This window comes from Pectinophora gossypiella, chromosome 4 (genome assembly GCF_024362695.1).
Source record: "Pectinophora gossypiella chromosome 4, ilPecGoss1.1, whole genome shotgun sequence".
NCBI classification, from domain to species: domain Eukaryota; kingdom Metazoa; phylum Arthropoda; class Insecta; order Lepidoptera; family Gelechiidae; genus Pectinophora; species Pectinophora gossypiella.
In genome coordinates this window covers 8191575-8203765 of record NC_065407.1, presented here as the reverse complement: position 1 = coordinate 8203765, position 12191 = coordinate 8191575, and the positions used below count along the sequence as shown (strand labels likewise).

The following is a 12191-nucleotide window of genomic DNA, read 5'->3' as shown; positions in this document are numbered from 1 at the left end:
AATTTAAATTAGATTAGGAGGTTGCCAAAATAAATCGTTCAATCTGTTCAGTAAGCAAACCTTTCAGGCGAATTACATAATGTTACACCATTATCATGATTGTTTTCTCTCGCAGTTAAACCTCACACATCTCCCTCGGCACGAGTACGTACCAGGAGTTGGTTTGGGAGTGGCTAAGTGTCCTTATGATCCTGCGGACAACAGCACAGCTGTCTGGGTGAACAAAGGCAACCCTGGAAACCTACCAGCACTGTATGCAGGGACCAACGCTGAATTCACAAAAGCGGATCCCGTCATATTCCGCAACGATCTCTTCGATCTCAGAACGGGTCAGAAGAAGTTTAACTTTAAAAGGACGTTGAAATATGACTCTAAGTGGCTGGATAGTAAGTATCTTTCGGAATTCAAATTTTTAAGATTATTTTTCAATTTCATTGTTTTAACATAATAATCTTGTCATAGAAACCAACTTTGTCGGCTCGTTCGATGTGGGGGAGTATGTGTTGTTCTTCTTCCGGGAGACGGCGGTAGAGTTTATGAACTGCGGCAAGGCTGTGTATTCGCGAGTGGCCAGGGTATGCAAGCAGGACACGGGAGGCAAACACATACTTAGCCAAAACTGGGCCACGTACCTGAAAGCTAGACTGAACTGCAGCATACCTGGGGAGTTCCCCTTCTATTTTGATGAAATACGTGAGTATGACTTTGCATTTTAAAGAACATCAGCAAAAGAGCAGCCAAGGTGAACTGGGCGTCAATATATTTTAAGTTTATAAGTGATTGCCAACCCAAAGTCCACCAAATGAGTTAAAATTATGAGAAAGTTAAAATTATGAATTAATTTGTTTTACGTTTTTTAAACAATGTATGTTTTGATAACTCACAGCATTTTTTAGAAATTTTCTACGTTATATTTGTTCTCCAAACAGAGAGTGTGTACCAAATGCCGGACGACCCCAGCCGGTTCTATGCGGCCTTCACGACCGGCGCAAGCGACGGTCTAGTGGGCTCCGCTATATGCACTTACACTATGGAGGACATTCAGGAAGCATTCGCAGGCCGGTTCAAGGAACAGGTATGTGAATTGAATAACTTCACCCGTAACATTCACATTACTCACGAAACCTTACTTGGAATTACTTTACGAGCTACATTTCCCTGTAACATACGATTGACAACCAATAGAAAGGTTATGTAAATGAGTGCTGTACCTACGACTGACTCTCTGATATTCCACGGGCGTTGTTGCTCGGCTCTGTTGGAAGTTTGGAACGGGCTATCTATCCTGAGTACTTAAAACGAGTCACGAGACATCGTGACAATCGTGACAAAACGATGGGCAGCAATATCGCAATGACACCAACGCATCGCGCGAAGAACACAGGTGAAAATCACAGGTGATTTTTTGTAAGTGTCTGTTGCATGGAATTTCTGTGGCGCATTTTAAGTATTGGCTACAAAATAAATGCCTCTTAGATAATAAGATCCGGGGAAAAACATATCCTATGTATGCGCAATTCCTGTCGCTTTACCGTTCAAGAAACAATAGCGTCATCGATATTACGTTTACGGGCACTTTCAAAAATTCACCGTGTCGGTGATTTTTTATATTCTAATAAGCTTTATATGCTCTAAGGTTTTATTTCTCTTACTGTTACTTAAATGGTTGCAATATGGATGAATCACTTTTTAAGTGAAGCTTATCTTTAGTTTTCACTAACACAGTTGGCTCGACCATTATAGCCGGCGATACGGCCTACCACGTTGATCTAACCGAAATCTCGGTGAGGTGTGGGTACTTATTTCATCTTGCGATGTCACTCTCTGGCCACTCTTATTGGGATATAGTGATAAGCTTATGTGTTATGTGAACGTTAGGTGGATCAAGGGGGGAATCCACATAATTTCCAGTTTATACTACTTATGATGTGCTCAGCGGTGAAGGAAAACATCATGAGGTAACCCACATTCCCGGGAAACGCATTTTCGGAGGTATGTGACCTAATCTGCATTGAGCTGGTTTTCCCTTGGCGGGTTGGAAGGTCAGTCAGGCAGTCGCTTCTGTAAAAACCGGACCTGTCAAATCTTCAGGTTAGGTAAGCGGACCTTGTGGAAAACGGGATAATGCTAGGGAGATGATACTATTTGTGATATACCAGGCGACGTCGAGTTCAGCATGGCTGCCGGTGCTGCGGGCGCGGGTCCCGGAGCCGCGGCCCGGCACTTGCGTCAACAACACCGAGGCCCTGCCTGACAACGTGCTCAACTTTATCAGGTACTTACTAGTTTCACGAAACGTTACTGTTCGAGTAACGAACGTATAGGTAAGTACTAAGTACCCTCTCTAATCGGTAAAGCTCTCCACACAGAATTGATACGCAAGCGACGCGTGTCGAGGAGGGGGAGTTTGCGAACGCGTGCATATGATATCAGAAATCAGAATCATTTATTCAACAGAATTATCATGGATAAAGTTGTCGAAGGTCAATGTAACATTTTTGAAATTACGTCATTTCGCAAGGTGTTATGGCTGAGGAGAAGAAATGACAAGAAACTGCAACAGCAACACATCTATTAAAAACCAATGAGGGTATACATTACAAGTTATATAATAACTAGAGGAACACATTCAATACCAGACATTTTTATCATTTAGGTAGTCATTAATCTTATAATAAGTTTTTTTACATAAAGTAAGCTTCACATGAGCTTTAAATTTATTTTCTGACAAATTAAAAATATTATCTGGTATTTTATTGTAAAAATGTATACATAACCCAAAAAAAGATGAATTTAATTTAATTAATCTAGAATTTTGAATAGCAATTTGATTTTTATTTCTTGTATTGTAAGTATGCCTTTCACAGTTTCTCGGAAGGAGAGATACATATGAACTCAAAAGTTACAAAATATTTCCGGAATGGAAAGCCGCCTGTGTACTTCAAGCTTCAATATAGGTATAGAGGAAAACTCGCTCTTCCCTCTAAACAAAATTTTTATCTAAAATTACTTATGTACGTGTACACTACTTACCTACACACGTACTTTATAACCACCACTCTAAGTACCTGTTTCAACCGATATCATTTCGGATCTGTAAACATTATAATCTTTAACATTAGATAATTATCTACTGTATTTATGTCGTTGGTATAAATATAAAATGAACCAAAAATTGCCTTGAAGAGATTGTTACGTGGCAATTAAGGCCGCTTATTATATTACTTCCGTTTCTCTTTTTGTATATGTGTGAAATAAAGTATTTGTTATGGATCATAAATGCTGTCGTAACAGGACGGCGCGGCGGCTAACCACGCGTCTCGGCTTACCATTTCGACATCGAACGCGTTGAATTCGTAAAGACTTGCGGTTTGCATACGTGATTTTGTGTCTGCACACAGTATAACATAAACATAACATAACCAGCCTATTACGTCCCACTGCTTGGCACAGGCCTCCCCTCAATCAACCGAAGGGGGTATGGAGCATACTGCACCACGCTGCTCCAATGCGGGTTGGTGGAGGTGTTTTTACGACTAACAGCCGGGACCAACGGTTTAACGTGCCCTCCGAAGCACGGAATCATCTTACTTTTTCAGACAATCAGGTGATTCAAGCCTGAAAAGTCCTTACCAAACAAGGACAGTCTCACAAAGTGATTTCGACAATGTCCCCATCGGGAATCGAACCCGGACCTGCAGATCGTGAGCCTAACGCTGTAACCACTAGACCACGGAGGCTGTTATACACAGTATATTGAACAAGTTTTATGAAGCTATATAGTTGTACTGGATAAATCTGAAATTTAAATATGTTGAGCTATTTAGGAAATTAGATAGCTTCATCTTGTGTTCCCTCGAGTGTAATCCAGTAATGTGGAACCTCACATTAGTTGCAAGACGCGTGTTCTCTAATTGGGTCAGACTCGCGTGATTTAATTGATGGCGCGGTGTGAAATCCGTATAGACACCAAACCTTATTCCTTTAAGCTCTATTCCGCTTCCAAGCTTTGGAAAATTGGAGCGTTATTCCTGATGGGAGAATAGTTCGCGCTAAATGCTCAACCACTTGAAGTTCGAAAGCGAGTTTGCGGCAAAGTGAGATTTTTGTAGAGCTCTTTATTGAAGACAATAAGAGTCTCTATGAAACACGAATTTCTTTCTTACAGAATTCATTGCAGGCCGAATCACGTAATTGTCCGAAAAAGTAAAAGGGTTCTGTGCTTCGGAAGGAACGTTAACCCGCACTGCAGCAGTGTGGTGGAGTACGATGCTCCATACTCGACTCCTGTTGATTGGGGAGAGGTCTGGGCCCAGCAGTGGGACGTATATAGATTATTTATGTCATGTAATGGTTCTTACAAATAAACTTCACGGGCTGTGATTACTAAATTCAGTGGGATTATATAGGCTAATAATAATAATATAATTATAGTTCATAAATAGCACCGGTAATTGGAAATCCTAATAATAAGTAGATAAGTATCTTGTAACACGTGTCTTGTCCGTCCACGTGTAGGTCACACCCACTGATGGACTCGGCAGTGCGTCACGAGGGGGACACTCCAGCGTTCTACAAGCGGGACTTGGTGCTCACTACGCTAGTGGTGGACAAACAGTTCGTCGACATGCTGGGCGATGACATCACCTACACCGTGTTCTACGCTGGCACAAGTAAGTAAAAACAAAGGCCACGCTCATGTCGGTGTAGCATTTTCCATCTAAAATTGTTCTATGATTTTTTTTCTTGGTCCATTCCTCTTTTCCTATCTGTTTTACCTTTCGTATTTGTAATAAATTCGTCGTGTCTTAATGTCAAAACAGTAAAAGTAGTAGTCCAATACAGTAAAATGTAGCAATATTTATAAAATTTCACCCCCCGACGCTCCTTCTGGGAGAACAACTATGTCAGTCAGTCAGTCAGTCAATACATGGGTTTGTAGCTTTATATAATATAATGCCTAAAACAGTGTATTGATAGTAATATGTTAACTACACTGGCCTGCAAAATTAAGTACGAGCTTTAAATGTATTTTTTTAAACTTTAAAAGTTGTATATTTTAAATTAAAAACGTGTCATAAATAATTTTGTCAGCTTTCTTTGTAATTATTAAACTATACATTAGAATTCTTTCCTAAAAAAGTAATTATAATTTTAAAAGTGTAGTACTTAGTTTTTCAGACCAGTGTATATAGTATTAATATTCATCTTTATGTCTAAATAATAATGTTAAGAACCTTCTGGCCGCAGAGAGATGAAGGGTCCTCGCCTACGGGCTTAGTCTAGACAAACATAAGTTAATAGACATCCAATTGCGAGCTTCAGTTACACAGTCGTGGGCAAATTCTGCAATTCAAATAAAACATATTATTCCCGAGTATTTTAATTTTATTGTCGTAACAAATGTTTAAGCACCGTTCAACTCATTTAACCAGGTGAAGGTGAAGTGTATAAGATAGTGCAATGGGCCGGAGGCGGTTCAAGAGTAGCAGACGTTTGGAGAGCTTCTGGAGACGAGCCAGTCCGGGCTCTAGCACTTTCTAGAAGAGTCCACTCGTTATATCTTGCCACTGATTATAGACTACGTCAGTTGCCACTCAGAGCTTGCACGCATCGGTAAGTTATTCAGTAATTTAACATCTCCTAGATAAAAGTCATTCCATGTCATTCAATTTTAGCCCTGGGGTTTAGCGGGTCATCGTATTTCCATTTTAGCCGACCGGGCGCGACAGCAAAGGCAATGATTTGTTTGGCAACCTTGTGGATTATTCTGTGAAATTGATTTTATTTTCACTTTAACTAAGACCGCTACGCTGTTTTTCGATATTAAGTACTTACCTGCTTTTGTTCAAATCAGTTTTCAAAATGGTATTTGCGTCGAGTCACCTTTATTAGATAATAGATATTATCTAGGCTAAAAGATTTCTGATTTCTGAAGGCATGCAAGCGATTAGTCAGAAATTGATGGACTCAAAGTTCAATGCTTGCAACCTAGAAAGAAGGTTGTTAAGGGTTGTTCAGGACATCATGGTCTTTTATGGTTTTTTTTATCCTAACAGTTACGACAGCTGTGTGCGTTGTGTCCTGGACCCCTACTGTGGCTGGGACAAGGAAGTGGGAGCTTGCCGTCCATACACCCCTGGTCTCCTCCACGACGCCACAAACTCCACTCCCTCGATATGCGAGGCCAGTGCCCCTCAGAGGACAGTCAGAGCTGGCTACGGGCAAAGCGTCCACCTCGCCGCTTTCGGAAAGACCCCGGAGGCCTTAAAAGACCAGCAAGTAACTTGGTACCACCATTCAAGGGAGAAGGGGCGGTATAAAATTAATTTCAAGTAAGTGTTTTTTTCGTACTACTATATAAATAAATATGCAGATTATTGCAGATGTTTGTTAAACTTTGCTTCATCAAATATAGTTGCCATTTTGGATCTGAAAGGTCACAATTTCGTGTCATGGACTAAATCTAGATATTATTTTCGAAGCTATTGTACCTCACGATTATAGGCATATACATTTACAGGCATTGAACGAAAATATTGTGATGAAACCAATGAATAATATTTATTATATCCATTGACATACTATAACCAAGATTATACCTCCCTTATTACCTACATGAAACCTTTTAAATGGATCGTTATCGAAGGTTATAAATAAAGTATTCAAAATGATTATATTCCTTTATGTAGAATAGCATAAAACACATAAACATCCTACACACGTCCCACGCTAAGCACAGGCCTCCCGTCATTCAATCAGAGGGCGTATGGAGTATAATCCACCACGCTGCTCCACTGCGGATTGGTGGAGGTGTTTTACGGCTAATAGCCACGACCAACGCCTTAACGTGCTCTCCGAAGCCCGGATTCATCTTACTTTTTCGGACAATCAGGCGATTTAAGCCTGCAAAGTCCTTACCAAACAAAGGACAGTCTTACAAACTCATAGAATAGTGTAGAATAGATTAGAAATTATTTATTATAAAAGGACACCACACAAAATCAAGACAATTACATCACTTAAAATTATCTCTTACTACAGCTTTGATGATCATAAATAGCTGTGTATGGAAACTAGAACATTAATCTCTGGGAATATACGGCTAATACATAAATTACCTATGTCTATTTGAGCCGGAGAACATGATCCATCGTAGAAGAGTAATTACCAAGTCAGTTAATATACCTCTGTTAGATATCCCGATTTTCAAGGTTAGTCGACTTAGACAGGTAGTAAGTTTCAGAAATCCACGTGATGTGGCAACATTATCAGTCCACATAAATTAAGCATTATACCAGACGAACTCCATCGAATTAGTCCACAAACTTATGTGACATATTTTGATTTTAATTTCGCTTTTCTATTCATATATTATATGGGGTTAAAAATACCATAGTGAAACTATATTACTACTAAACATTTATTAAAATTACGTACTCATTTTTTAATGCGCAAATGTCAAATTGCAATATTTCTTTTTAAATTAACCCTTTGTTCTCCCAATTGTGATAGAAGGTAAAAAAAATCATGAATGTGACCTGTGTTCTGGAGTGGGCACAGAACTATAAGTACGCTGATTATTTTCCGAAATTCGAAGATCTTACCGTACTGTACGAATAAATTACGCCATCTCCCTTACCAAATGTTAAGATGAAATCACTAGGTACATAGTATAAAAAAGTCGCTTTTTCTGTCCCTATATCCCTATGTACGCTTAAATCTTTAAAACTACGCAACGGATTTTGATGCGGTTTTTTAATAGATAGAGTGATTCAAGAGGAAGGTTTATGTGTATAATAACATCAATTAAATAGTGGAGAAATACTTTATTTTTGAGGTTTTTAATGTGATGTCGTGAATGATTTCATTTTTTCCTCAGCATTGCACCCGAGCGAAGCCGGGGCGGGTCGCTAGTATACATATAAGTAGTTAACAAAAACGTTTGTTACAGCTGGGAGCGGGTTCTAGAAACTTCGGAGCGAGGTCTGGTGCTGCTGTCAGTAACGGAGTCAGACCGTGGACGGTACGAATGTTACTTCGGACCCACGCTGCTTGCTTCCTATAACTTGGACATCGATGTTCACAGGTAAATAAATACAGGACGTGTGATGTTTTATTCATGCGAAGAGGTTTGACAACTTTGGAAATTAATACTTACGGACGCCCAGTAGGTATTTGTAGCGATCAAAGTAAATTACACAATAATTTGGATTAGACTAATATCTGGTTATCTTATTACTGACACGTGGCTCGTCCAGATATTTATACAAGTGTTACTTATGTAGCATCTCAATATGTATGTATAATCACATTGATATACTGAGAAAAGTTCACGTTTTATAACATAACAAGCTCACGACTATACCCTGATTTGGGTACATCTATTACAAGATGAACTAAGTACTCACGCCTTATCGAGCTTTCTGTGACATTCGTTCACCTTTTGTATTATAAACAAACAGGAGCAATGTTAGTTACACACACGCACAGTTGGCTTGATCATTACAGACGGCGGCGATGCGGCTCATCACCTACCACGACGGCCTAACATGACGCTTGGTAAGGCGTGGGCACTAAGTTCATCATGCCATGAATTACATGTCGTCGTGGACTTATGTGTTGAAGTGATGTTAACATTTAATGGTGACAGAGGACCTCATTATTTTTTGCAGATGCACTCAGCCAAGCAAGTCGCAGGAGTACAAACAAGTGTACTCGGACTGGTGCCACGAGTTCGAGAAGTACAAGAGCGCCATGAAAGCTTGGGAGTCCAGACAAATGGTAAGCTTACTACCTCTCCTCTCTAACTTGTACATTTCTACTTCACTAAGTACTTCGTATAAGCCAGTCGCTGGTAAGTTTTCCTACAGACGAGAGTATGCATTTTAAACATATTATAATTACTTTTATTCACTAACGAACGAATATTTCACAGTCATAATTATACTTATTAATGATGTCAAAAACCCAGTCAGTACATATTAGCGTGGAACGAAAATATAAAATATATTGAATTGGAAATGCACAAAAAGTACAGTTTTAAAATGGCACAATCGAGTCTATTGGACAGGTATAGGTATGCAATTTTGTCAGAAGTAATTTGGTAGATTTGAATAAGCCTAAAATACAGCTATCGTGTGGTCCTATTTGTTAGAAGCTCGTCTATTATTGGTCCAGTCGCCAAGCAATGCCTACACGAGTTTTATTTTACGTCTGAAATTTCCGTTTATTATCCCCAATTTACTTCTTTTCAACTCAACGACTTCGTCGATTGAATACTTTATGCCGTAATTACTCATAATCGTGGCCTAATAAAATACGTAAGCTTCTAGCGGCGGCGTATGATTCGTTTATTATAGGTGTTATTATTTACCGCGTCGTAGCAGGACGTTTATTGAACGTTAGAAATATTAGATTCGTAAACCTGACTTGGTTACACCTATTTCAGTACACGTGAAAATTGTAAATTATTTTTTTACGTTTCCTTTTTTGTATTGTTAGACATTAATTATTTCATAAATGAGCTTTATTACGGTTTTCTCTAATTGTTACTCATTAGGTAGCAGTACGCGCTAGTAAATTACCGTCACGTTATACGTATGTTTTTTTACTGGTAGGTAGACAACAATAATGCGCATTATTATCATTTCTGGCCGTTTATGACTTTTTCAAAATGATTTACTGAAAATACTTTTATTGTTTGTTATATCGGCCTTCGTTACTTAGATCTGTAGAAGCTGCTGGAAGAAAACAAAGACATTGTTTTCCTTGTAATGTTGTGGATACATAATATTGTGGTTCTGTATATCCACTTAGGACTTCGTATCAAAAGTGGCTGCAAGTTGTCTTTTGATTACTTGTGGCTCTGGCTCTGCCTATACCGTTTGCGATTTACGGGCGTGTGTAGGTAGGTATGCGTCTGTATTATGACGACAGTACTAATTCAGTGTTAAATTTACAGCAATGCTCCAAAAGCCTGAACGCATCGAGCCAGCAGAACAGTATGGCGAACGAGATCGTCGCGTCGCTGCGGTGATAGGGCACAGCTAGTGATTAATGGACGATTACACACCGCCTCTAACATAAACTATCCGATATTTCGCCGACAGACCCACTGCCGCTACCAATTGCCATCTTGCGAGTTCTTCGCGAGAAACTAAACAAGGATGAGAAACTCGAATCATGTGAGTACGGCGTGATAACTTTTCCACTACGCAAGCCTAACAAAGTGAAAAGTATTTCCATCAGCGACAAAAGCTCGTGCTACCCGTGAGATGGCCACCCGTAGTAGGGGCACGGCTGCCGAAAGGGGAATGATAATGTAGTAAGGGGATGATCTGTTAAAATAGATTTGTTGGTCGTTTCTCGTTCCACAGACTGCTTTTGATGGATCACTGACTTTTGTTCGACCTCCCAACATTGTTCTTTGTTTCCGCTTCTTCGACTTATCGAATAACTTATGTTACGGGGTAATGTTTAACTAATTGTTGATGAAAGCGACTGAGTATATGATAAGCTGGAAATTTTATCGAATTCAAACAGCGCAATAACTAATATCCACATTGTATGTGAAATTAATTTCGGCTCCGCGTGTAATTCTAGTGTAAATAGTTTGTGAGTAAACAACATGGTGTGTGGGTAGCGCCGCTACAAAATGCTGTGATATCAGTTCTTGTTGGATTATATTTTGGTACCATCACCACCAAAATTATGAACAACGTTCGCCATTGTTTGGTTTGTAGAGATTTTTTGTTAACAAATACTATAATTTATCATGTTGTAAACACAGACTAATACAAGGACAGCATTTATTATCTACTTTAAGTATGGAATGCATTTTTTATACAAGTCACGACGTAAGTTTTTAGGTAAAATAATGAGCAATACGAACGCCAATTTAGCTGTAAGTGTAAGTTAATTATTAAAGCTTGTGTGCGCGAGGACGTCGACGCTTAGAGTCGAGTAACATAGCCGGGATAGTAATGTCGGAGTACGGGGTTCGAATCTGCGAGGTTGCGTGATACACTCCTATTCAACATTGTGTAGGACTTTCAATTTCTGTTGATTTATGTTTCAAAGAGTTGGTGTTATTAATTCATTGCCATAAAATGTAATTTTAGGCCCGACTTCGGACTTGGAAACCGAATTTAATAGAAGTTGTTTGTATTGTTTTGTTTGAGTTATATTAGATATCTCGCTAGAATAGTGCCTTGTGAAGCATGCTTACGGTATAAATAAATATAATTAAATATTAATTAATATTTTTGTGTACTATGTAAAAATTATTAGAGTAGAGTTTATGAAATATTCATTATGATAGTAAAGTCGTTTGTGAAAAAAAGCAATAACGTTCCACTGAAATTAAAAGTCGCCAGTATTACGTACTATAAATTGTTTGCAGAGTAGTAGTGACGTACTTAAGGTGAAGATTAGTGTTAAGAATAAAATGTTATAAACGTACTTTATTTGCTTCTTCCACGCGTTATAGGCTATAGGTGCCCAGAAATGTTCAGAATGTATTTAAAAGACAACACTCAACTAAAAAGACAATGACAATTGTGTAATACTGGAGAATATCTGATACTAGGTATCCCTGTATGTATTTAGATTTCATATTATTTCTACTGTATAGATTCAGTTTACAACAACTATAAGTATTTACGAGCGTAGGTTGTTGATAAATTCCTTTCAAATGAAAATGTTAAAGTTAAAAGGAGTATTGTAAATAATTTATGAATTTTAGTAGAAAGATCGCTATTATATGTTTATTGTAAAAATATATAAATTAAGGTAGAATAAGCGATTGTTTTATAAAAGGAACACAAAAATAAATTATTTTAGATTTATTCTAAGGCTCTTTATTTTTGCCTCTACATATAAATAAGTAAATCTTCCAGTACCTACATTAAACTGACGAAAAAAACCACATGAACTGTTCGACCACGAGTAGTCTTATTTTTCAATTCAACTAAAAGCGAGACAATACATCGAAGGAACAGAAATAAGACCATGATAATGAATAAAATATCTTTATTTATGAACGCTTGGAACCTTGGATTGTTAAAAATAAGCTCTTGTTTATGTGTTTACGGGCAATGAAGCCGTAATTTTGAGTATTGCAAACGGCGTCTGTCTTAGATTGGCGGACATCATAGAATTTAATTACCGAGGGAGACTGAAATAATTGG

The 12191-nt window shown here is 38.4% G+C and overlaps 1 protein-coding gene across 1 annotated transcript in view; it reads left to right on the top strand.

The window, feature by feature from the left end:
* Positions 1 to 10364, top strand: part of LOC126366488 (semaphorin-2A-like) — a 50467-nt gene extending 40103 nt beyond the window's left edge. The window contains exons 5-14 of the mRNA XM_050009599.1: positions 116 to 386; positions 463 to 693; positions 930 to 1075; positions 2160 to 2275; positions 4519 to 4673; positions 5436 to 5616; positions 6060 to 6335; positions 7955 to 8089; positions 8676 to 8784; positions 9965 to 10364. Of these exons, the coding sequence (XP_049865556.1) occupies positions 116 to 386; positions 463 to 693; positions 930 to 1075; positions 2160 to 2275; positions 4519 to 4673; positions 5436 to 5616; positions 6060 to 6335; positions 7955 to 8089; positions 8676 to 8784; positions 9965 to 10039 (1695 nt within the window). The 3' untranslated portion in view covers positions 10040 to 10364. The remainder of the gene's footprint in view (positions 1 to 115; positions 387 to 462; positions 694 to 929; positions 1076 to 2159; positions 2276 to 4518; positions 4674 to 5435; positions 5617 to 6059; positions 6336 to 7954; positions 8090 to 8675; positions 8785 to 9964) is intronic.
* The last annotated feature ends 1827 nt before the right edge of the window (positions 10365 to 12191 follow it).